Genomic DNA, 26517 nt, shown 5'->3' on the forward strand with positions numbered 1-26517 from the left:
ATAAAGCTGAATAGTTTTATTTATTAATTTAATATCCTAAAATACTTTGAATTGAGCGTAATCAAATCAGTTCAGTCGATTGGATTAAACAAACACGAGCATCAACGGCAGAAAGTGTGTTAGACAAAAAAAAAAAAATACTGTATTGATTCTCCTGTCAGGTATACAATGGGCCAGTAAATCAGCATATCAATCTATTTTATTTAACTCGCGTGATAACTAATAATAATCACAATCATCCTTCCGAAATTAGTTCAAACTTGCTAATAAAAAAAGATAAATTAATTACTGTTACTAAATTCGTCGCATGTTTTCACTCACTAATAAATTTTTATTATTTTTTTTTGCAAACAATTTCATCACGAAAGAGTAACTCAGCCATACTTGATTTGAATAGTTACATAAAAATTCATTTTTTTTTTTTTCATATATATACAAAACTATATAAAAGATATAATATAAAAGGTTTTTGAGCTCGTATATTATATACTAGAACAAAAAATAAAAAAATAAAAATGCGACAAGTGAAGACGTCACATCGCTTAGTCTCAACTCTCGACCTTCTTAGTGTAAGCGGCTTGTCAGAATACTCGTAGGGAAAATTACGATCTCTGTCTCATCTACTTTCTGTTGCTCATTCATTCACATTTGCAAATATCTATACACACCCACATACATAAACGTAAACACACACATGAAAATCTTATCGATTTATTTCTATCACTATGTTTGTTCATTATCTTTATTTGATGCCTCGAAAATTTAACGTCTATAGATATCTCTCTATGATAACATTCACATTGTCAGTATGATAAACTCAAACTACTCTCTATATATATATAATATACATACAATAGTGAGTACTGTAATATTCATATCATCATCATCCACCATCTCGAAGTAGGTTTACTGTTATTACTGTATACAGATACATATATATGTAGCAAAGTTGAACAGCTGCATTGATATGTGTCATGTGGACACTTGAGAAAATACCTTCTGGCGGTATATTATCAAGACATGAGTTGAGCCGGGACTGAATGTGTAATACGGTAGCGATGGGCCCTCTGTAAATAAAAGAGGAGGTGCGCGATAAGTCTCTTTAAGTGATTTCCACCGGATGAGAATGGTTATATTAAACCTGTGGTTTCACTTTGGACAGAACAACCGGCGATGATAGTTATCTTACAACACATATATATGTCATATAATCTATAGCAATATAGCTTGTAGAAATAAATCAGTGAGTGGACATTATGCAAGTGGCGACGACAGCTGCGCCTGATACTCTTACCCCCCGATCAGGGATCATAATCTAAAAGGTAACAAGTCGCTCTAACAATTTACTCGGTAATATTGCGTTCCATATTATGTACATCCTATAGATATACATATATTGCGAGTAGGTATTACAGTAGTATATAATATGTACATTTGGATAGTATATATGGATAACGTAATAAAATATGAGGAGAAGGAGGTATAGAGAAACAAAAGGAGTAACTAGCATACATTAAAATAGCGTAGTATCACGACAGTGAGGGCAAAAATTCGTGCAATTGGATTGTTAGAGCTGAACGCACGCGATATGGTGTTTGGCGCCGATCGAGATATCGATCGAGACTATTTTCCCCCTCCGTGCCTTAGCTTCTCGAGCGTGCTTGCCTCGATAGTTGCGCTTTCGAAGTAAAAAACTTAAACTTGCCGTGCTTGTTTTTTATTTTTTTTTTTTTTATCCCCAAACTATTGCTCTATCTCTCTCTTTCTCTTTTCCTTTTTTCTTGAAAATACTATTGTCCTTGCATTACAAAAAATATTACAAAAGTAACGAAAAATAAGTAAAATAAAACATAGTAAATACATAATAAACAATAAACCCTGAATGTAAGCTTTTGCATCCGCAGTAACGCGAAATTTCGCTTTTTGGTATGTTTCCAGAAAAATACCAGAGTACGCCTGCGGCACGTGCCAGGAGTGGACCGAATAAATGACGTAAATCCAAGGATCAGAAAGGGACGTAACGCTAACTCGCTGGTCCCCCATCCCCTCTATCCTCCTCTCTCTTTTTATATTTGTCCCGTCTTTTTCTCTCTTTCTCTTTCTCTCTCTTTTTCCTCCTCTCACTTACTAAAAACTTACACTTAACTATCCTTGTTCACTATCCTGCTCTGTTTTCCCCAATCTGGCCTTTCTATCTGAAGACCTTACTCACAACCCAACTCGACCTCTCGACCCGTCAGTACACCGACACGTCGTCGCACCCACTTCTTCATCCTCCCTTGCTTTTTATCCTTTACCATCATAACCCAATTCGCACATCCTTTTTTCCCACATAGCCGCACTGCAGCAGTGAAACCAGATCACTGACTTACATACTACGTCCAACAGTTTAAACAGCGACACACACATCAACCTAGTCTGTCTTCTGCTCCACAAATCAACAGCAACAGCTATTTAAACACCAAACTCTTGTAAGATCAATTAAAAGGCTAAAGAATTTTTGATTCCTGTAATAACTATTACAGTATACTGCGTTGCTAAAGCCTAGTGAGTGCACTTGCCGATCGTTACAGCTTCCAAGCTTTTCCAGAGCTTTGGCATTGAACTGAAAAATATTTAAATCTCCAAACCAGATCACGGTATCCTGTGCAAGTGTCTGTAGTTATTACTGTCAGCTCATCTTCGCCTAATCTTACGGCCTAGACCAAAATCGAGCAACGAGACGCCAGAAAAAAAATTCAGTGCAACTGGAAGATAAAGAATTTATAAATAGTCGATAAATATATATTACTTTAGTCGATATCTATTAATGGATTTAGCGACAAGTTATTATTGAATATACCTCACTATTAATTGATTATTTACTTGTATTGAATAATATTTGCTATAAATAAAGTGAGCAAAGATAACAAATAACATTGTTAATCCAATACAAAGAGTGTGATTGAAGGATAATTATAACTTTGAATATTGAAAAATAATTCATCGGGTGTAAACGGCAATAAAACAATTAAAAGGTAGATATTTTAAATTTATTTTACTGACGAGAATAAAGTCTGTGTGATTGATGATTGAATGATTCAAATTTTAAATATATAATAATAATAATTATTAGCATGCATGATGTAAAGTAAAAAAAAATATAAACATATATTACTGTTTTATGAGTAATCAAGATTGTTACTCGCGAAACAAGTTTAATATGAGTCAATGATTGAGAATTTGTACTGAATGATTTTATTCTTCGTCAGTAATATATTATTATTATAAAAAAAAAAAAAAGATTGCTTATCAATTGATTTATAAAGAGATAAAATATAATAATAATAATAGTATTTTACAAAATAAAATATAAAGTCAAGCAGTAATAAATACTAACACACATCGATGTATATAAACTAGTTAAACGGCGCGTGTTGTAATTTGACGACGTCTGGCGAGTTAACGAAAAAACAAAATTACAAGAAGAAGAAGAAGAAGAAGTTGAAGAGTGAGCGTGATTACACGAGGATTCAAACCGATCCAATTAACACGAGGATAATAAGATGGCAATGGTCAACATGAACAACCTACTTAATGGCAAGGATTCACGCTGGTTACAACTTGAGGTGTGCCGAGAGTTTCAACGCAACAAGTGCACCAGGCCTGATACGGAGTGCAAATTCGCTCATCCACCAGCCAACGTCGAGGTGCAGAATGGACGAGTAACAGCCTGCTACGACAGTATCAAGGTGAGTTTTATTATTATTATTAAAATTATTATTTATATTTATATATATAATGGGTACCGCCTATTTAACATACGTTATCTTAATGCATGCTTTTTATTTATTTTTAATTGGATTTTATTCATTTCTTTTGCCGTAAAATATTATATACTGTCTTATACATAAATTTTGATTATTAAAAATATAATAGAATATGGAATATAGTATACAACAATATAACACTGTAGCTTGAAGGCTTGATCGGAAAGATAAGCAAGATAAGCTGATAGAAATTCCCTGTATGTAAGCTGCTTCAGCTTATCGCGACCAATATATATAAATATATATGCCTCTTATCGTGTGCGCGGCCAATAAAAGCTTGTCAATGACGAATAACAAGTAGTTTTGTTACTTTACTGGCAACTAGTTTTATTTTAAATTTAAAAAAAAAAATAATTAACGTTGGAATAGTTGATGCAGAATAATAGTTTTTTTTTGTGGTGGTTATTGTTAGTGATGGACATAAAAAATATCTGCAACAATTGTTTAAAAGAAAATAATAGTATGATAGATTTATAGTGGGTATAATATATAATTCCCAAGGTCGAGATACATGCGAAATTGATTGCATAACCCGCTGTTAATGAGCGCGACAGGCGTGGGTGCGAACAGGCCAAGTGATTGACGTAATCCGGCGTGATCGTGCTCTCCAACTACATGTTTTTCTCGTTTGTTAAATTTTTATTCAAACATACATGTCTACATTTTTTTTTATCGTGATGGCGCTAAAATGTTTATAAATAAATTTATATGTTGGAAATAAATACAGACAGAGTTGAGCCAAAGAATGTGTGTGTGTAGCTTTGAATAACAATAATGGTCCTGTCGTAGTGATATGCATGGATAGAAATTTCATTTTCCGAGAAATTTAATTTCCCGCCGCGACACCAAAGCCTTGTTGCTGTACTGTCTGACTTTTTATACTGGTTAACACTCGTCGGTGAGTAAGCCATGCTGTTTCGGGTACAATTTACTGTCGGAAACATCCGTGTCCGTCTGTCCATCCTTTCGTTGGTTTGTATGTCTGTCCGTTCGATATCCAGCCTCAAAAACTCAACATACATCGTCTTTTACTCGTGGTATTAATGTCGTGAGTCTGTATACTTACTGAAAGACGACGTTGTCCGACGTACCTCGACCACGACCTCGTTCCACGAATGCCCCGGCAACTTACATTATCGTCTTAGCTCCTCCTCATCGTTTACTTTTTATATTTTATTTTATATTATATTTTATCTTCGTTTTATTTCCTGACGCGTCGTCCAAGAATTCATCATCTCGTCGCGTGAATAACGACGATCTTCTTGCGCCAGGTTCAATTAATTATGACGACGACAATTAGAGTTATCGTTCTTACGACCCATACTATGTTTCACCATTAAATATACTTCCATTCGTCTTAATAATTTTTTTATCTTTTCAAATATTTTTTTTCCCCTTCTCTTTTTTTTTTTTTTTTTATTTAAATTATTCTCAATAACTTTATCGAGTTTTAATCAACTCTCAAACTTTACTGAGATTTATCAATCCTCGAAAATGTCTCTTTGGTTTTCCAATTTACTCGTGATTTAACCCTCTGGTGACGTTATGAGTGGCCAGTCTACAATTCGCCCCATTTACTAAGCGGCGTTATCGATTCCAATTACCTTAAAACTTTCAATTAATTCAGCTGTCAGGCGTTACGCATGGCAAAGGAATTAACGATTCGAGGGATAGAGAAAATGGAAAGGGAGTATCACTCCCTTTACATACCTACTTCTATCTATATCTATATCTATATCTATATATAAATGTCTGCCAAAAAAGCTTGGGGCCAGATGTCCATCCGGGTTTTGCAAAAGCCGCCCTCACGCTATCACTCTATTGGTCAGTTAGTTTTATATATACTTTCTTTCTGATTGACATTTCTTTTTTACCTGTCTGCCACCGTAAAGTGCCCTACATTTTTTAGTGGTTTGTTACAAAAATTTCATTAAGTCACCATGTCAAATATACCCAACAATTATTTAATATTTTTTTTATTTTTACTCAGTTAAAACTCCTATCGTCAATCAAAAGTTATTTTTATCCCTTTGTAAAATGATTACTTAAAAATTCATCGGCTCAGATATTATTTATATTTATCATTATTTTCTATTAAAATTAAAAGAAAAAAAAACTACATTTTTAATATTCCACGTTTACAAAACATGTGGAAACAGATAAAGAGGGAACAGAGCAAGTTATCTCTGACGGACACACGAAAAACGAGCTACAGCTGCCACGCCTTTGCACCTGTCGCGTCTGTTACTACGACCAAAATACAGCTAGAAACTACATTAGCTGTTAGTTTTCGTGCTTAATATATATATACATATGTATAAATATAGAATAGAACAAGAAAAAAAATAAAAAGAAATAGGAACGACACAGTAGTGTGTAACGATGAAGTTTAAACGTAAACGTACGATTGCTGTTGGTACCTCCAACATAGTTTACTCTATTTACAACCCCCACAAAGACGTTGTTTTCTACTCACATATCCTATGTACTCGTGTGTTATGTTACACTTTTCTCAGTAGTTCTCTAGTTTAGTTATATACATTCGACCCACATCTATGCGTTCAACACGAGAGGGTGAAATTACTTTCCGTTCTCACCACTATTAGTCTGCAGACATTTAGTTTCTGATTTTTTCGTGAGATTGCAAATTTTATTTTTACTTTACTTATTAATATATATATATATATATATATATATATATATATATATATATATATATATATATATATATATATATATATATATATATATATATTGACTTGATTCCTTTACAAAAGAAAATTCTCACCGTCATTATGATTAACTCCCATGCGCGATCATTATGTCATTACAATATACTTTGCCGTATATATTTATATATATAAAAATAATCTTTTGTTTGGTATCGTAAATTACGAGAGTCATGTTGGTCTATAAAAATTGATCTTACAAGTCGGGCACTGATATTTATGCCAGTAAGGTTGACCTATGTGTGTTGTCAGTCAGTCAATCAAGTAAACAGACGTCATAAGTTAGCACGTATCCAATGGAATATTATAGTTGTTGGTATTTAATTATCAAGGAAGACAAACTTGCAGTATATATAACTCATAAATATAAAGTTTTGTTTCTTTCTTTATTAAATATTTACGGTATTTTTATTTAATTCAGTAATGGGTAAAATACCGCGGGGTCTCTTGGGTATTTCAACATTCTTTTGTTGAAAAAAAAAAAAAAAAAAAAAAAAAAAAAAAAAAAAAAAAAAAAAAAAAAAAAAAAAAACTCGTAAAATATATTTTCATTACAACATATTTTTAGCTTTTTATTATAAAAATTTAAATTTTATTATAAAAAAAAAAAAAAATTATGTGAAAAATTATTTTTATTTTAAAAATTCAACTTTAGTTTCATTTGTAAAAAATTTATATATTTTTAAAAAGACTTATAAATTTATTCATTTAAATGTCATCATTATTAAACAAGTATTACATTGACGTCTATATTTAAATGCAAGAAAAGACGAGTCTAGACATTTAAATTTACAAATATAAAAATGGAAAATTATCTTTCGCGATGATTTAGTCATCAATAATAAATATACTCTTATATATTTGACTTTAATTTTACGATAATTATTATGATACTCAGTCAGCCGACGTCTAATAATTTTTGGATTTTTTTTTATATGATAAATTATAAAAAAAAAAATATTTCAAAAAATTGCACTTGTAGTTTTTTAAATTTTCTGCAAGTGCATATTTTTATTTTTTATTTTTTAAAAAATTTATTTGTTGAAACCAAAATCCAACGATTGTTATATTGATTATTATCATTATTGTATCGTAATGAGAGTCAATTTTGAAAAATAAAGTAATTACGACGAGAAAAAAAGTGATTGAAGTAAAATAAAAAGAGTTAAATAACAATGATTGTCTAGAGACAATTTACTGTTGAGATTCACCGGGGAATCAAGGACACGAGTGGTACAATCTATCGGCGTCGTAGGTAATTTACGGCCGGACGACATTAGTCGGTGTGCTTGTCTCTGCGTAATAGAATGGTCTATGAGGAACGGCAAAGAGGGTTGGAGGAGTAGAACAGGAGTGACATTACAACCAACCAATAGAGAGACTAACAGAGAAAGAGAGATGTTAAGGGGATAGTAGAGGCACGCAAATGGCATTCCATGGTCAGTATGGTATGTCTATATGCCGTCATGTGTTATCGATTTTGGGGTACATTGAACCCTATTGAATTTCTCTCACCTCCATTTGCTAATAAAAAAAAACGATATCTTAATATCTTTCACACACATGCACTCACTTCATTCTCATATTTTATGTAACGTTTTAATTGGTTTTTAAATTTTATTTTAAAATAAAATACCCTCGGGGCTCGCAGAGTGTTACGTTGTGGTACAAAAAAGAAAAAAAAATTTTTCTCGCGCCTCCGGCTGATTGATAAATCTCTTTGATATTATTATATGTATTATATAATATCCAACCGCATCTAAGATAAATCGAGAGGTTTTGAGTCTGTATTCTGTATTAAGATTGATACTGAGTTTTAGGTATTAAAAGATATAAAAAATAACCCGAGATATATCACACAAAACGCTGTAGAAGTATAATAGATGACGAGAGACACAATGATAAGGCATATTAATAAATAAAAGAAAAAATAATAATAATGATAATATTATTAATAAGAATAAAAAAAAAAAGCTTTGAAAACACGCCTCTCCAACCAACGAAACTCTATTCTCGGCGATCCGTTTAGTCGCCCGGAGGCGGAGGCAACAGTCAAAAAGTACTTCCGCCATTACGAGAGAACCCGTCGCGCCACGAGTGAGAGTAGTCTAATGTATATAATGTAATGTATGTGTATAAGAAAGAGTAAGTTTGAGTAAACGAGAGTAAGATAGAGATAAAGAGAGAGCCTAATAATAGCAAAGACGCGTTATTTGTTCGTAAGCCATTCGCCGAGTGTAACCTCAGGCCCTGAGATGAGAGTTCACTGTATAGTTTGGGTGGTCGGTAAAGAATAAAAAACACGTCTCACATCCAATGCATACCCTATATATCTATGTCTCTTTTCATCTATTTTATCCTCACTCTTATTCATACGTATTTTCTTTATCTAACAGACCAACACTACACTGTCGTTATGTTATTTTATGAGCACATCTATACCGGCTTGAAATATGATATCTTCTGATATATTCATAGAATCATCATCATCATCTCTCTTCGCTTCTCTTCTCTTTCTACATTATATAAATAATAAACATCACAAACAGAGGATATGATACAGACTAAAAACTAAAACGATCGAAATGTTTATGATTAAATTACTGGACTAAATAATAAAGGTACTGTTAGTTGTAGTTACAGTCAAAAAAAGGACCCAACAAAGACTTTCAGTTACAATATCGGTTACAGAGTAAGGCGTCGTGTATGTAAACAGAAACTGCTCTAATGATGACTAAGCTAAATAATTAAGATAATTAGTTTCAAGTATTAAATGGATGTTTTTCTGTTGTGTGCTGGTCTACAGTCGACGGCTCTCACTGTTTGGTCTGTTTGTATGCATATATATCAATACATATATACAGTAATTTGGATGCACAAGTGGCGCGTTAATTACGGATATGCAAAAAGCAAGGGTGCTATGGAAAGCGGCAAATACATTTGCTGGAGCTGTATTTAACTCAGGCACTCAAGTACGAATTTATCCGTCTCTCTTACTCTCATTCTATCTACCCTATCGTTGGTACCGTACATATATATATTCGCTGGAGCAACGCATACATAATGTATAGACGTGCGTTCGTTTTCGTCGGCCAAACAAGTTCTCTTGCTTTCCATTCTCCCTTTACTTGACTCGTACGGTTGTTGTTAAGAGGGAGTCAAGGATGGTTCCTAACTACTACCATACTCCCATCATCACTACTACAACTACTACTACTTTTACTGCTTCAGTTACTGTACAGTGACTACTACTACTACTACTACTACCATCACATCTCTTGGTACTATAATCTCGACCTTATTTAGATGCTTCGCTTCCTATATATGCCGCAAGCGCATTCGCTGTGTCGCGATGGAACGAACGAAAGAGAAGAACCACGAACCACCACTCGACCCTATTTGCTTATACAGAGTTTATTGTCTCTCGATTCTCTTTACTTTACTTTACTTGCTTGCCTTGTGCAGCAGCTTCATCATCTGTATGAAACTTACAACAGTTAATGTCCTTTCTGTCTATATATAAATAAATAAATATATATATATATATATATATAGAAAGAGAATGAAAGAGGGAGAAAGACATACGATATAATTTATGAGTATGGTAGTAGTGTATAGATAGATATCGTGAATTTTGCGTAATACACAACTTTCCTTAAGATGACTCATCAAATATAAGAGCTACAGCCGATGACTGGTTGTTAAAAATAAAAAATAAAATGCTTGTTAAAATAACGAAAATAAAAATAATAAAAAAAAAACAAAACTGAGCACAAATACTTGCAAGAAATGTTTTAAAGATCTCGACAAGAGTATAAACTTTAGACTTAATTTAATTAAATTTAAATTTTAAACTCGAATGTTGAAGAGTATTGGATTTCTGAAATGGACTTTCTGTAATATTCATCGCAATCTCTTATACTTGATGTGCATACTTTGCTGAGGTTTTACTAACTTTAGTTCCAGGGAGTTTAGCAAGAGCGCAACATCACAGTCTGTAGTAGTCGTGCTCGGTAGTTGCCGGGAGTTGAATTTAAAAATTACATTTTTAAACTCACTAGAGGTGAAGTCGTAATATTTAATAACTATAATCGTTTAAGCAACATGATGTACCGTTTTCGCTTTTTTCTAAGCACCTGTTTGATTTTTTTATCTTCAACACTCTCAAATAATCAACCTGTTCATCGTTGATTTATACCTTGATATTTTTTTTTCTCAAATACTCATCCATATATTTTTCTATGCTCATTAATTTATTCCCACTTTATAATTTGGAATAATATTTAAATCCAGTTATCAACTAAACGTAAAATACTTGATAAAAAAAATGTAGAAAACTAGGAAGCATGAAATCTCAAAAAAAAAAAAAAAAAAAAAGACTCGCGGCTGTTGATTACTCGCATTTTATCATAGTTACTTTCAGCAATTTCATATAATTTTTCACTCATTTTGTTTCACTCATCCTCACACTTTTGGTTGCCGTATGGTGAGAGATAGTAGATTAACAATGCATTAATTACTGTGCACTCCCCTGTGCAATTCTACCTCTTGTGCATCGTTGGTACAACACACATACATACAGTAGAGTAGGTACAGTATAGGTGCACTGGTGCAACACACATCAGGGACCCGGTTGAATTTTCGAATTATACCCGGCAGATTACTCGGATAAAATTCAACCGCAGTCGTATGCATTTGCATATCAGAGTCTGCACGTTGTTACGCTACGGGACCAGAGGATACACGAATCTGCTTTTTTTTTTTTTCTATCTTCTTTTTTATATTTGAATTTAATTTTATTTATTTATTTTCTGACTTTGAAAAGTCGTCTCTCATTATACTTTGGTATTTAAGTTTTTTATTCTTTCTGAAGCTGCGATGATAATTTACGAAAAAAAGATTGAGAAATTTTTTTTTATATTTATATTTAGTTTATATACAAGCTCTCTGACTGGGATTTATTTGTATATATATGTTTCATATATTTATTTATATATTTTTTTATCTCAATGTGTACCACATCGCGAAATTAGAGATTGCAAGTGACGATCGAGTTACTTCGAGTATTGAAGAATCGGCTTACCTCGGATTTCATATTGGTATTTTTATCCGAATGATACACTGAGGACACGTAGGTGCACCACCAGCAGTTTTATATATTATATATATATATATAAAATCGTTTTCTTATAAAGTCGAGATGATGGCATAGATTTGTATCGGAGTAAAAAAAATAAAAAAAAGTAAAAATGCTATAGGTTGCGGAAATTTTTAGTAATTTGATCTTCAGTGGTTTCCAGATCGTGGTTACGGAAACGAGAGCAAAAATAAAAGAGAAAAAAAAATGGTGTTGTCTCTGGAGTATAAAGTTTTCCCAGCTGAATGAATTGCAAAGTCGCAACGTTTATTTTAAAATCTCGATGTGCGGGTTAGGGGTATAGTGGCCATCAAGTGAAGAGCAAAAGAGTTGCTCATGGGACATTAATCCGACAGAGAATTGAGAACTACAATCATGATACTCTTTTTATTTAAAACGGTACTTTTTAAGGTACGCTCTTTTACTCTTTTCGTTCTTAAAACTAAGGCACACACTGGGGACGTGACCAGGGAGAATTAAAAGCTCAACTGGTCTGTTGGTTTTGTCAAAGAATAATCGATATTACGAAAGATTCGCGAGACAAGCGGAACAAGAGAACGTTGACGTAAAAATATAAAATAAAGGGGAAAAAAATGAGCAAGTTGTATAGAAGAATAGAAGAGATGGGTAAGCTAAGGCAAGAACGAGAAAGGCGGAAGAGAGTAGAGGGCGAGCAACAGCCGCTGCTCTTTTGTTTTCTGGGACAAGAGGGTGGCTTCGTTGGCTTGAAATCGTTTTGGACTAGATGTCAGAGAAAAGCCCTTACTCTGGTTTCTTCGTCATCTTATTTTTTTTCTCCATTTTACCCTTTTATTTCCTTGTTTTTTTACTTATTTTTTTCCTTTTGCCACACGCCTCCACATGAAGTCACCTGGAGTATCTTGGTTGGGCTGAGTGTGCGTCAATTAAAACAAAGAATAAAAAAAAAGTAAATAAAACCCATAGATTTCTTCCTACGACTCAGTCTCTTTGTTTTTACTGGTTCCCCATTTACTAATTTTTTCCCTTTTACTTTTTACCTTTTCCTTCTTTTCACTCAATGAAAAGTCTGGGTTTCTGGCTGCGTTGGATATCTAACATATTGGATTGCTCACTGGGGATTACGTACCTGAGGGAACGAATGAGATAGAGCGAAAAGATAAAAAAGAGAGATAAGAGTCGGAGAAAAGAGTAGGCGGACGACAATTAGCGAAGTGACTGATAGAAGAACCACTGCTGCTGTTCTGTCGAGTCGATGATGCTCCTACTGCACCAGCAAATATATATACATATACATAGAGTCTTTATCGTTAAAGCCAAAGCCTGGGCTTTTACTCAGAGTACTGGTAGAAGAGGAAATGAGACAAAGAGGAAAACGTTGAGGGACATATGGACGTTGCTTAGCACCATTGTACGCATTGCGCGCATTGGATAGCTCATGCTTTTCTACGCGGCACACCTACATCCACATAATGAGAGCATTGTTCATAGAAACTATGCTCGCATTGTCGTTAGACGCGTCCCTTCCACTTCTCACTTTTTTTTTGTTTCTTTCGTTTTTTTTCGTTATTCCAACATTCTCTCGCTGTTCTGTTTTTTTCGCTCGGTTTTTTTTCGCCGTTCTGTTCGTTATTCCGCGATATTATTACAGTCGTTCGATTCTTTATTTTCTACATTACCAAAACAATAACTTTTTATAAACATTTTTTTTCATTATTTAAATATTTTATTTAATTGTTATTATTTCAATAAATTTTTATGACCCGATCGTTTCTTTTGTACATTTAGCTGCAGACAGTGGAAAAGAGACTGCACTAAGTCAGACGGTCATATAATATCGCCCACGGCGTCGAGGCCATCGTTGCTCCGTCGTATTTCAAATTAATATCCGCTCACTAATGTTCCTATATATTCTGGTGTTAATGACTTGACATCAGAGAATAATTACCGAGTAAATCTACATGATATAAAAATATATATATATTTTTTTTTTAATACAAATTATTGTATATTTTTTAAAATTATTAATCATCGTAAAGTAATTGAGCTGATGTTGATGTCTTATTATACATTTTTTATTAATAAATGTCAGGTTATTTTTTTTTATATTGATGATTAGTAAGAAAAATATTTTTATTTTAATACAAACTGCAGTTGTCACAAAGTTGTCAACTGTCGTATTAAAAATCCTGTCTTGAGTCTTTAATAATAATACTTTTCTTCATTACTTGTAGTAAAGTTTCAATTCTCAGACAATGATAGAAATGACATAAGCTGTGAGCTTTCAATAAATGTATATCAAGAGTTTTAACATTGTACGGTTGAATTGTAAAATCATATTGACTAGTGAGTCTTGCAATCGTCTCTTCATTTCCCTTATTCTTCATTGACTTTCGTTACTTTTTTATTCATTTCTTACATAAAAATCTTCTACTTATAAGTAAAAAAAAACGTTTGCTAGGATTTTCAATTCACTTTCCTTCGATGTCTCGCATTTTTGCTCAATCCCTCAGCAGGAGTATCCACTCTCTGCAAGCGAAGCGTCACTGAGAATACGATAGATAAAAATGAAGTCGGTATAACAAAAAAAAAAAAAAAAGATTAAAATATATAAATTGGAGAAAGAAAGTAAGAGAAAGATAGAGTTCTTCCAAGCTGGGGAACCGGTCTTGACTCTCATCTCGGCTATGTGACCTTCGAGTTCCAAAGTGCTGTTGGATGCTGCCGTGCAGGAGCAGCAGCGGTTACCATGCACGCGCATCTTATCTTTTTTGCTTTCTTCCATCCGCTCCCCTACCAAAAGCGACATTAAGAAATCGAAAAATCTCGTTTTAACCAGTAATAATAATCTCAACTCACATAAATAATATATACAATGAGGAGTACCATAAATTAAACAACAATTTATTATATTATCCGTTTAACCCAAATAAAATTAAAAAATATTTTTTTTTAAGTAATGCTATATATCATATATTATTTAGTGTGTACAGGAATCCAAGCATGAACGTAAATAATAAATAGTATAGCGTTATAACTGTTGGTGTAATTTAGCGCTTGGTATCAACAGAGCACAACAAAACTCTTTCCATTTTCACAAGATCCACAATAGTTATATTGTCAGCAAGCTTGGCATACTCTTGCCCCTCGTCTCCTTCTTCTCGACTGGTTGTTTACACCGTCAGCGGTAACTCGAGAAGTCCCGCAGGGGCTCTTTTGCAAGAGAGTATGTAGGTAGAGGACACGTAATAAAGCTGGCGGAACCAAGAGCAGCTATTCTGCAGAGCTTTAGGGTGACTGGTATGGCCACGCAGTCGCGATGCTTGCCCATTTATTTTATGCTGCTCCAGACGACTGCGACGTCATCCAACCGAGAAAAACGTTACGTTATTTTGTCTTCTTTGTACATATATATGTATATGTATATATTGTGTTGTTTAGTGCCGAATGAGAGAGTAGAGTTCAGTAGGTTTCGAGGACGACATCCATATTCTTAGCAATTGTCCTGTAGCCTCAATACAACTCCATTCCACTCGACTCTACTCTTTACTTTTGTTTATATTACATACTTTATTTATTTATTTTTTCATTATTAATTTTTTATGACATATCAAAGTTTTGCCAACGCTGCTATTGTTGTTTTTAAGGGATATAATTTTATTTATTCTTTCACTGAAACTCGAAAGTTAACGACGACGTCGAGTCAGTAGTATGCGAATGTCACGAGGTCATTAAGATGATGTCCATGACCGAATTAAGAGGCTTTCTCCTGCTATCATAGAGTAGAATTTATTTTAAATACATCTACATCTCTTTCTCTGCTATCTGTCTCACTTGTTTTCTATGTCTTTGGTTTGATGTTTCTCATTGTTGTATACGGCTTCTCGACATCCATAATAATATTCTGAGCAGTGACTGCTGCGTGTCCTGAGTCATAACAGAATATAGATATATAGATATTGAAACCAGCGAGAATTGAAACTACAGAATATAGTGTACATTGTACAGTGCACACGTTGTGTAGTGTATGTACACTCTGAAAATTAGATTGCCGCGATATTATGCTTGAAATTGGTAGTCAGTAGGGTAATAAAACGTGACGGTGCCACGCACGATGTGCGTGAGGTATCGAAATTGCAGACACAGTCTTCCGGGAAATGAGGGCAAGTTACTTGGTCTCTTATATATTGTATATATACGTATGTACTTAGACTTACAATTACGTATATGTATATCATGCCGTCCTTCTTTACTCTTGTTCCATCTTTCTCACCCCCCTTAATAATATTTCTCTTAATGCGTGAGTACCCGGGTTACTCACGCACGTGCCAGGAGGGAGTGACGATCCGTACGCGCGCGACTCGTAATTCTAACCCTCTCCCGTGTGTACTTATTGCTTGGTATATATACCGGCGTCATCAACCCGTGCTCAGGGGAATCGCATCGTCGTCGTCGTCGTGGCCTCTAATATTATATGCCGTTCGCTTTTACTCTACTTCGTGTGCCACACCGAGCACACAATGTTTCGTTTACTCGTCTTGCAATACCATTTATACTATGTACCTATATTACTTATATATTATACTTGAACGTGGCGCCATAACGTCTACAAGTTATGCAGACAATCAAATACTGACTAAGTATTATATTTTATTATCTATTATTTTTACTGATATTAAATTAAATATCAACTTAGCATTTCTTTTGTTCTCTTCCTGAAAATTATAATTATTATATTACTTTTTTTTTTTTTACTTTCGTTTTTGATCTTTAGTATTAATATTTTAATCAACGAGCTCATTGTACATTTTGAGTTTAAATAGAGTAAAAAAAACTACTGCAAAGAAAGTTAAAGACAAAAAGTTATTATATTCTTAATTAAAAATTTTTAGTTGAGTGAAAATAATTTTTTGTTAATATTTTTATTAAATGTATACTTAATTATTAATATTAATTATTTTTAAATTTAAATATTAAACTGGTGAAAAGAGCATCAGTATGAAGAAAAAAAGAGCGAATAGAAACTGAAATCACATTTATCTCGTGACTCGCGTAATCGTGATATACTCGACTCGAGAAATGAAATTCTAGAAGCAGTTAGTTATCCTCCTTTTACTTTTATTTTTTAATTTTATACCGCCAGATAATTTATAGTTAACCAGAGGTATAGTTTTTAGTAATCAAAAATGCTCAAACTGTAGTGTATAAACCACGTGTATACCTCGCGCCATCAAACCTCATCATATATACATAAACATGTGCATATACATTGCATATTTATACTTATCTATCCACTGAATATTCGTTACAATATATCTACAATATGACTATATATATATATGTATATATGTAATCGCTCATTCAACTACATACTCGACTACACATTTTATTATCGTCTCCAGGCTAAAATATAGAACACACAGAGGAGAAAATCATGCTGGCAATGTGTCTGTACATATGAGTATTAGTCTGCCACTATAATAGAGCTAGACGACTATCTATCGAGACTTCCCACGTGCGCCGATAAATCACCATTTTTATAGTAGGATTTACTTGTTTGATTATATATTTTTTTTCTTATATATCTGCTGGTTCAATTGCAATTATCGTTTGTTACGATTTATATTCTTCATCTAGTCCCCGACATAAAAAAAAAAAAGAATAAATAAATAAAAATAAAAATAAACAATCGGGCATAGTAAGGGTACTTGAAATGGTAATACAGTGGGACAATAATTACAGTAGTATCCATTGGCTCGTATGTGTGTACCGATGCATACAGAGTTTATTCCGATCCTCCTCGACTCTTTACTCTCATTGTTACTGCCTGTATTTCTATAGGGTTGGATTTTTTCATCTCTTACTGCTGCACTAGTGTTGCTGTGTCCGTTGGTCGTTGATGCAACGGGCGAATGATTTGATTAGCGAACAATGGGTTTCCATTAACTGTCCTGTTCCTATTCCTCCTACTCTTCATCGTAGTCCTCTGTACTCCATCTCTTCACTGACGGTGTTGCCTTCATTTCCCACTACTAGGATGTTTGTCAGCTGACTGCATCCTCTGGCTCACCGCGCCGCTGCTGGCATTTCACCTGCTAGTTCTCCCGTACTCCCGTGCTCTGTTCCTGCCACGCGATTGTTTGAAAACTTAACCGGTGTATTTTCTAGTCACAATTGTGCACTTCTGGGAATCCCATTTATCAATATATATACACCATATATAAATATAAATAAATATCTATATATACACTCGTTTTCCCTCTGGGTGCGCTGGGCATACACTTGACGTGGACGGGATTGCAAATTGAGTTAGGTCGCAAATTGAGGAACATTGATGAATAATCGAAATGAAAATCGAATCGTTCTCGACTGCAATAAATTGCCGATAAATTATTGCAATTTAAAAAAAAAAATTATATTCATTTTTATTTTTTTTTTTTTGTGAATGTTGATGTTGGGATTTGCTTGAGTATTTTCAGACGCGTTTATCTGGAAATTCTCTATAGCATGATTGAATAAACATGTTGATACAAAAATATGTATGCATATAAATAGAAGCCACGGTTATATCCAGTTATGATTGTCATCACGTGATATAGGGAAGAGAAGACGTGCCGCCACAGCCGTCATCCTGTCCACGAAGCATTTAATCGACGAAGGTCTAGGAGTGGTTGCTATATATACCGAGAGGAAATAGGGTATCGATCCGGAGATGAAAACCCGTATTCATTGCGATGATGACTGTCACTACTTTCTCGGAATTTTTTATTTTCCAATATCGAATCACGCTCAAGCACCCTTCTTTTCATTCGTATTCGAGGTTTAATTCAAGTATTATATATACACATCGAATGAGCTGTGCGCTTGCACTGGCATGTGAGCAATGGATAAAGTACATACTCGTATGTATAGTTAGTCATATATACTGAATATATATATATTTAAAAAAAAAAAAGAATTAAAATTCGAAAGCACGACAGAGTTGATGAAAAAAGTTGAGAATCGCCGGGGTGCCCGTAAAAAACGTCGCTGGAATAACAGTGAACATGGAAAATAGTTAGAGGCAATGTAGAGAAGGGAAAAATCTCGAGAGAGAACGATGGGAGAGAGAGTAAAAAAAAAAAATAATAAAAATTTGGACGATTTCGTTCCCTTTTTTTTCTCCTTCTAAATGACAAGAGTATCCGAAAAGTTTTTCGTCGTCTATAAAAAAACATTTGTTCTTTGTTTAGGATCGGTACCAACCCTTAATTCAATCGGTCTTGCAAATGAACTAACCCTGTCTCTACTTTTTTCTCTCTTAAACTCATCCACTTACTCATAAATCGGAGCTTTTTTTCTGTTTTTCTTTTTTTTAACTCCCCTCGTGTGTGTCAACGCTGGGGAGATATTTTCCACGAAACGAGTCTTAAAATAAACCTTCTATTCGCTACCGTGAATAATTGAACCATGTAAATCGATATGAAACACACATATGTATTTCTACACATATATACGTAAATACAAATACACATTTAATTTGATTTGTAATTTACATCAAATACGATTTCTAATTACTCGTATATCAGTTTAACGATTTTATCAGGTAGACTAACGTGACCATAGGAGCATGTTGTGTGCATGTTTGCTGGTAGATTCAACGGGCTCATTGGAGCGTGAAAATACCCCTGGCTATGCTCGATCGGACGACAGAGGTGTAGCTTCCGGTGGCAACTATTCAGTGGCATTGTAATCACGCCTGTGACACGATGACCAAGGTGGCATTTCCATGACCGAAAGTGCGTGCTAGACAGAGCCAACACAACAGAGATGATTGTTGTTCTCGCTTCGACGACTAGACTTGTATTACGTGGGTGTCACATCCAACATACGTAGTAATAGTAGTAGTAGTAGTAGTAGTAGTAGTAGTAGTACGAAGTTCGTCTTCGCCGCGGTTGTCGTCGTCGTGCTATCGTGGCAAGACAAGAACGTGCCTTGTGTGAGCTAACATCCTACTGTATCTCGACAAGCGGTTTAAACGTTGAGTTGAGGCTGATGAGGTTTGAGTAGTAGTTCTCGCATAATTACGCTAAGTAGTGCGCTAAATGTTTTCAAAGGACCTCGTCACAGTCCATCGACAAACGCATTTAGTTTACTAAATAGAATACAAAGTGTACTATACTTAGACACATAATACATATAATAATCAATCAAATTTATACATCGGCATTAAAATTCATACGAGTAATACATTTAAAAAAAAATACACAAATTAAATACATGGCATAAAAACGTTTTAGTTGTTTTTCATTGGCTGAAAATATCAGTTTACATTTTTAAATGAAATACTACAAGCTGTAAGCTTGACGATTATCTTGTTGATAGACATGACACCATGATAAACATTTTCATTTTATTTTTTTTTCTATTTATCGAGAGCACTTTATTTCCTGTATCGAATTCGTTGCATAAAAGCTACGGGTCAAAGAGTAAATTGTCACCAATAATTGTCTATCCAACATAGCATCCGTTCTCTTCACGTTCATGTCTATTTACGTATCTACATACCTATTTTATACATTTACAAATATATATGGATATACGTTTTTTATAGATGGCTATAAATTTACTTGTACAAGGTCCAAGCAATTTTATTTACAAATGCCACCAAGTTTCCGGTACAAAGTATGATCGTTTTGTGATACGCTATACATATTATTTCACTCTTAACTTGATACCTTCTACTGTAATATGTACATATAATATCTGCCTGTTCGCATACTGTGTATAGAGATACAACTCCTTGGTTCCTTTCTTATGCGTTTCGGAAATCCGTTGCATATTCAGACTCGAGGCGTTACAGACGAAACGACGAGAGACCGTTTCTCCCTTAACTATTTGGAGACATAACATTCGTGGGCACCAACTTGTCGCGACATTCAGTCTATTTGCGTCTGTTAAAATCTCTCTCAGTTACTCTTGTATTTTTTATTTTTATCGTTTTTACTAAACTATTTCTCTCTAGCCTCTAGAGTATATGCGTATATATATATATGGATATATATATGCATATTCAAGTAGTATTGTAACGTATGAATCTATGTGAAATTTCTCTCATTTCTCTGTCGCGGTAGTATAGTACAGTGTGAAATGTCAACTAGGGAACACCGACCCTCGCCTTTCGCACAGCGGCCTCGTCGGTTATTACTGAAGCGCAAGTATGACGCATCCGACAATGTAAATAATTCACGGCTCAATTACGCAAATTGCAGTCCCACCTCCCACACAAATTTATATACATATATATCTACTATGTAGATTCATATTCTATATACATATATTCTCATTCGCACTTCCCAATGGCACTACCGACAATTATCTCAGTTGATTCTCCCGGTTCTAGATTTTTTTTTCGTTAATAACAAAGTGACATATTAATGGACACTATCTGCATATCTAGACAACTTTGTCTTTAAATTTTCTGTCTATAATAATTTAAAAAAATTGAAATTATGATTTATAATTATTAAAGACAGAGTACAAAACTTTTTCATTAAATTTACCGTAGCTTAAAAAACAAACGGGCTGATCTATCGAATTAATGTCGGATTACCGGATTTATTACCAGACGATTGAATGAGCTGATGGTATATTGCTTATAATCTGCAGTAATGCTATGAGAAAAGTAAAAAGAGTAAGAGTAAAGTAAAGAGGGTATTATAAGAATAATAAAGTATTAAGTTCAAAGAGGAATCATAATAATAAATCAAACTATTGGGATATAAAATAAAAGTGTGATGAGAATAATGTTTCTGTTGCTGTTATTTAGCTTTCACAAATGCTATAACACCTCGATTATCGTCCTTCACTTTGTTCTCCTATTCCTTCTCATCTTCATCGTGTCCACGAGTCAATGGAGCGCTTGATTGAATTTCCTGTTCTACGCAAATAAGTCGCTAGTTGAATTAATATCGATCGATTAATTCTGTAAGGTCCATCTTGAACACATTCATTAAATTTTTATTTATCCATCAACTACTCAAACATTTTCCTATTGTAAAAAATAATTCAACACGTGACAGTCCAATTAAAAAAAACAGTTACGGAATTTAAAAAATAAAAATCAAAAACGTTAATGTGGTTTCCTCTTACTGCTATATAATATCCTCAGTAATTTTTCTCAGTATGACTTAAGATTTAAAATATACCCAGAGGATTATACTCGGGTAAAGGATTATTTTCTTACAAACAAGGTACTTGAGACAGCACATAAAGTAGAATAACAAAGAGATGTAAAGAACAGCCGCATTTTATTTTAAAAAAGTTTATGAGGGTAGTGAGTACTAGAGTGGTTGAGTTAATTACACATATGTCATAATACTTATCTTATTTGTACGTATAGTAGAACCCAAGTTTAATTACACATTCACGAGCAAGTTGTTATTCACAAAAAGCTATTAAAATTTATAATTTATTACCCGGGCCAAACATTTATCTTTTTATAACTTTATATATATATATACATATATAACAGAATTAAATTTCTCATCTTCACAAGGTAATTGATTTTACTATCCTCATTTTTTACAATTTTTTTATTTTTTACTCTCTAATTTTTCGTTACGCTTTACGGTCTTTACGTTTAACGGGTATAACGTAGTATATAATCGTTTCATGAGTATCTGGAATCTAGCCACTGGTATAGAATATGGCGTCCAGTAATTTGCGTTAATCTAATTTAGCTCAAACCTACTACTCAGTACACGAAGCGGGAGGACCGACGGATTTAAGTTCCTCGTGAAACCCAACAAGAGTTCATGTACACTTAAGCCATAATATGTCACACTTATTGTACTTGAATTTCGATTTCCTAGTCGAGTTTGATACTATTATATGTATTACACTCTCAATGCCCTCGAACGGAATGTGTTCATTCTTGCGGCATTAATTTTAAGAACGGCTATCTTTAAAGCTCTCTTTTTTATAGGATGTAGTGTATAAATATATAAGAGAATATAAAAACCTTAAATAAAATAAATTGAAGGAGTTGCAGTATAAAGATATAGTTCCTCTACATTTGGATCTATTTCGTCTGTACAATAAATCTCAGCGTGTAATCCCGTCGTGCGATCTTGCTCGCTGGAATCGCGTAACGCGCGAGCCGGCAAACGCGAGCATGGCAATCCATTTACCAGGGAAATGCAATGTAATTGCAAATCGTAATGGGGGTTGTAGGTGCGGGCTTCGGTACTGCACCATTAACGCTGTATCACCATTCCACTAGTATATATATATACATAGGTTCGTATCTATGTATGTCTCTTGATAGCAATTCACTTTTCTTTTTATAACTCTCAATTCTTATACTCTTTATCTATTTTACTTTCTTTCCTCTTTCTTTCTCTTGAGTTGATATTTTCCTACCCCATTTTCTCGTAGCTCTTTTGTTCTCAAGAAATATCTAACAGAGTCTACAGTTTTTTTCAAGACCTCTTGGACGTCGTTTAGATAGATAGGGACATATTTTTCAAAGCAAAGAAAAAAAATAAAAAAAAAAATGTGAACACTGGTTTAACGGTGCGGCAGTAATAACACGATTAAAATTGCGGACGATGGTCCATTCAATGTTCCCTCGCGTGCAAAATCGCAAATTGATTTAATGGCAATCGAAAAATTTATTATTGTACGTATGTATCGAGTCATCAATTGATACATCGTATATATCGGCATTATATGTACTATCTAGAAAATCGGTACATAAACAGAATATCAATGTAAATTATCTCTACGTAGTATAAATTGGAAACAGCCAAATGTGTGTTTGATAACAAATTAAATTCATGTGATTTTATAAATGTCTTTGTTAACAAAATTAATTATTAATATAAATTATTTTATTTTAATTCAATATTTGTCATTAATTGAATTTACGGTTTGAGCCTTTTTTCTTTACTTTTTCCATGCATGCCTTTATCATCTTACATACTCGATATACTATACTATAGTATTGCATTTAGAACTTGTATGTATCTAGTAATTGTAATATGATACAATACCCATTGCCAACTGTATCTGATTATGTATATAGACCACTCAAATCCCCACAACCTGGAGGAGGGTTAATGTATTTACTTTGGGTTCAGTTTAGAGCTTCTGTACTCGGCCATGAACGACGTATCTGCTACTCGCTCTCTCTTGATGTCCATGTATTACTCTCTGAGGATTATGGATCAAAGGCTCATTACACTTGGCATTCAAAACCAATATTATGTATAATGTCCTTTGACGTTCAAGTATACTTAGCATTAAGTATTTGTGTTTGATTTTTTTTTTCTATTACTGTTTAATTAACGTTTACATTTGTAGCTTACGCGCTCACCGTTTTATTTATACTAGTTTCCTTCAGTCAAACCAAATTTATTAACAATATCTCTCACAATATTTTATGTTATCTGTTCCAATTTATAAAATTTAATATAATTTTTTTTTTTTGATAACAACAAAAATATATGAAGCGTAGATTTATATACTAATGTTTGGATTTATTTTTATTGTTGCAGGTGAGTTATAAGTTTGAAATCAATTTACTGATGGTGTGGTTATTGGCACGAAGTAGTTGAAGCAAAAGTGATTTTATCCCCTTCAAAAATATATATAAAAAAATGTCAAGGTAGGTTTGTGACAGTCTGTATGAGTATTTTCAAACTCAGTATTATTATTATTATTATATATATAGAAATAGGAAATAAAAATAAAATGAATCAAGACCGATTGTCGGGTTACAGCTGGTCCCTCGATTATTAGCAGCTCATTCGAGTGCCTCTCGCGTATACTGACCAATTGAGTTTCACATTTTATGTCTCTCGAGAGCTAACGCTGAGGTGTATGAAGTCTAGGGGAAAGAAAACATTCTCTTGGGATGGATTAAGTTTCTTAGTTGTGTTAGAAAAATACCTAGTGAGTTTTAGTTTGAGTAAGTGAGTAAGTGAGTTGAGTAAGGTGCTCTATAAAGACCAAGTACTAAAGAAATGAAAATAAAAAAAAAAAAAAAAAAGCGATAGATGTTTGTCGATTCTTCGATTTGCGCCAGATTTAACGATTCCAGCAACCCTTTGCAACCAGACGAAGGGGTGAAAGTTTGATGATCGTAGGGTCTAGAAGACGTCTTTCTGATTGGGGGGTAGAATAACACGCGAACGTGAGTTGCCTCAGCGTTGAGGAGGAGTATCTCTTTACCAGATAGCAGGAGTAAATGAGAGAGTAAGAAATGGTATTGAGTTGATAGTAGTTCATGAGTATAGAGATAGAGACATTGAAGAACGTCTCCAGTTGAGTTAGGGTCAGGTTGGAAAAGCAATAAGGAATTATTGCGGTAGCATCGACAAACGGTGACTACGTGGTTATACTACTGATATATACATATACATATACATGTATAAAGAGAATGACTAGGAGAGATGATGAGAATTATCATTCCGTTTGTCTTACCACTTGCTAAATTCTCCCCATCTATTTAAGTCTCGTCAATATGTATATATATTAAGTTATTTTACCCAGTATTGTATGCTATATATATTACCGTCTTTTGATGTTCAAATTGTAGTGCTATATTTTGAAAGAGTTTTATCATTATTTTTTATAAATTTCTTTCTTTTCTTTTTGCTATATACCCTTACTGAAGGGTTTCATTTTCTGAAGATAACAGTAACAGCAATCGAATGCTTTTTCTATTTACATTACTTCCGCTTCGGTTGAAAGATATCAAGAGAGCATCATCTTGCCTGAAGGAAATAATCGCTGAATGAAACAAGTAATCACGTCTTTTCAAGTACATCGTTAAAATTGCCTTTACACTTACTAGAAAACAATAAGATTGAATCGTACTCTCCTCTGTGCTCTATAGACAATATAAAGTATAATATCTCGTTAACCTTTGTTGTGGTCAATTAGCGTTTGAATATAAATTTAAATTCACAATAAAGAACTGTTTCGCAAAGGTAACTTATATTAATAATAATACAGTAACAACAATACACACTAAGATGTACAATAAAAAATTTATAGTAATTTCCGCAGCAACAAAGCCTTCATAAATCCCATTGCTTCTCACTTCTCTCATTCATACTGATATAGTACTTATTCGCGATTAGGAAGTTTCTTGGTCGCAAGTAGACCCGGACAATTTGTCGCCCGAAACTTCAATTTCCCCGAGAATCCGGTGTCGTGGTTTATTGTCGCAACCGAGTCTCTAGAGTTTTAAGAAGGTAAAAGGAAACAGAAAAGACCCAAAAGTATTAAAAAGAAAAAAATAATGGTTAAACTAAAAAAGTAAAAAAAAAATGAAAGCAAGAAAGGAGACAAGACAAAAGAGAAAATAAAGTCAAGAGTTTTTGGAAGTAGTAGTTGTAGTAGTTCACCATCGTCGTTGTCTGCGTTTTCTCGACTCTCAGCAATTCCGTCACGTACGCGTCATAAGTCGTCGGCGGTGCCTTTAAGTAAGAAGTAACACCTCGCGAGTACTTGAGGCACACTCAACTTCCTAAGTATCCAAGAGCTCCGGCCGCAAAATGTGGCAGAGTATGAAAGATTGTGAACTACTTTCTTCACACCCACAGAACACCCTCCTTCACAGTTACCAGCAGCGATAGCAAGGTGGTTCAAGTTAACTCAACAAAGTGGCTGCTAGGAATCTTGTCGTCGACGAAAGACATTGGCACTGCCAGCCAGTAGTTAAGTCGTATAGTAGCATTACTGGTACAGGGTTACTGCCTCTGCTGCTGGGCATCGTAGTAGTATAACTTTTACTTTGTTACTGCTCTTCTTCATACTACTCCCAGTGTAGATGTTAGACCTATAAATATAGATATATAAAATATATATACAC

General features: G+C 33.8%; 1 protein-coding gene across 14 annotated transcripts in view; it reads left to right on the forward strand.

Annotated features, from left to right (window-relative positions):
* Positions 1-26517, forward strand: part of LOC130676524 (uncharacterized) — a 262954-nt gene that overhangs the window by 113923 nt on the left and 122514 nt on the right. For 13 of the 14 annotated variants that reach the window (XR_008991418.1, XR_008991420.1, XR_008991419.1 and 10 more), the window contains 2 exons: positions 1939-3017; positions 3403-3731. Coding sequence is in view for 10 of the 14 variants with exons in the window: in XM_057482813.1 (XP_057338796.1) it covers positions 3546-3731 (186 nt within the window). In the remaining 4 variants the exon portion in view is untranslated. Of the gene's footprint in view, positions 1-1938; positions 3018-3402; positions 3732-24193; positions 24304-26517 lie in introns of all 14 variants that reach the window. The other variant, XM_057482818.1, reaches the window with a different exon arrangement.

The sequence above is a fragment of the Microplitis mediator genome, chromosome 10 (genome assembly GCF_029852145.1).
Source record: "Microplitis mediator isolate UGA2020A chromosome 10, iyMicMedi2.1, whole genome shotgun sequence".
Taxonomy (NCBI): Eukaryota; Metazoa; Arthropoda; class Insecta; order Hymenoptera; family Braconidae; genus Microplitis; species Microplitis mediator.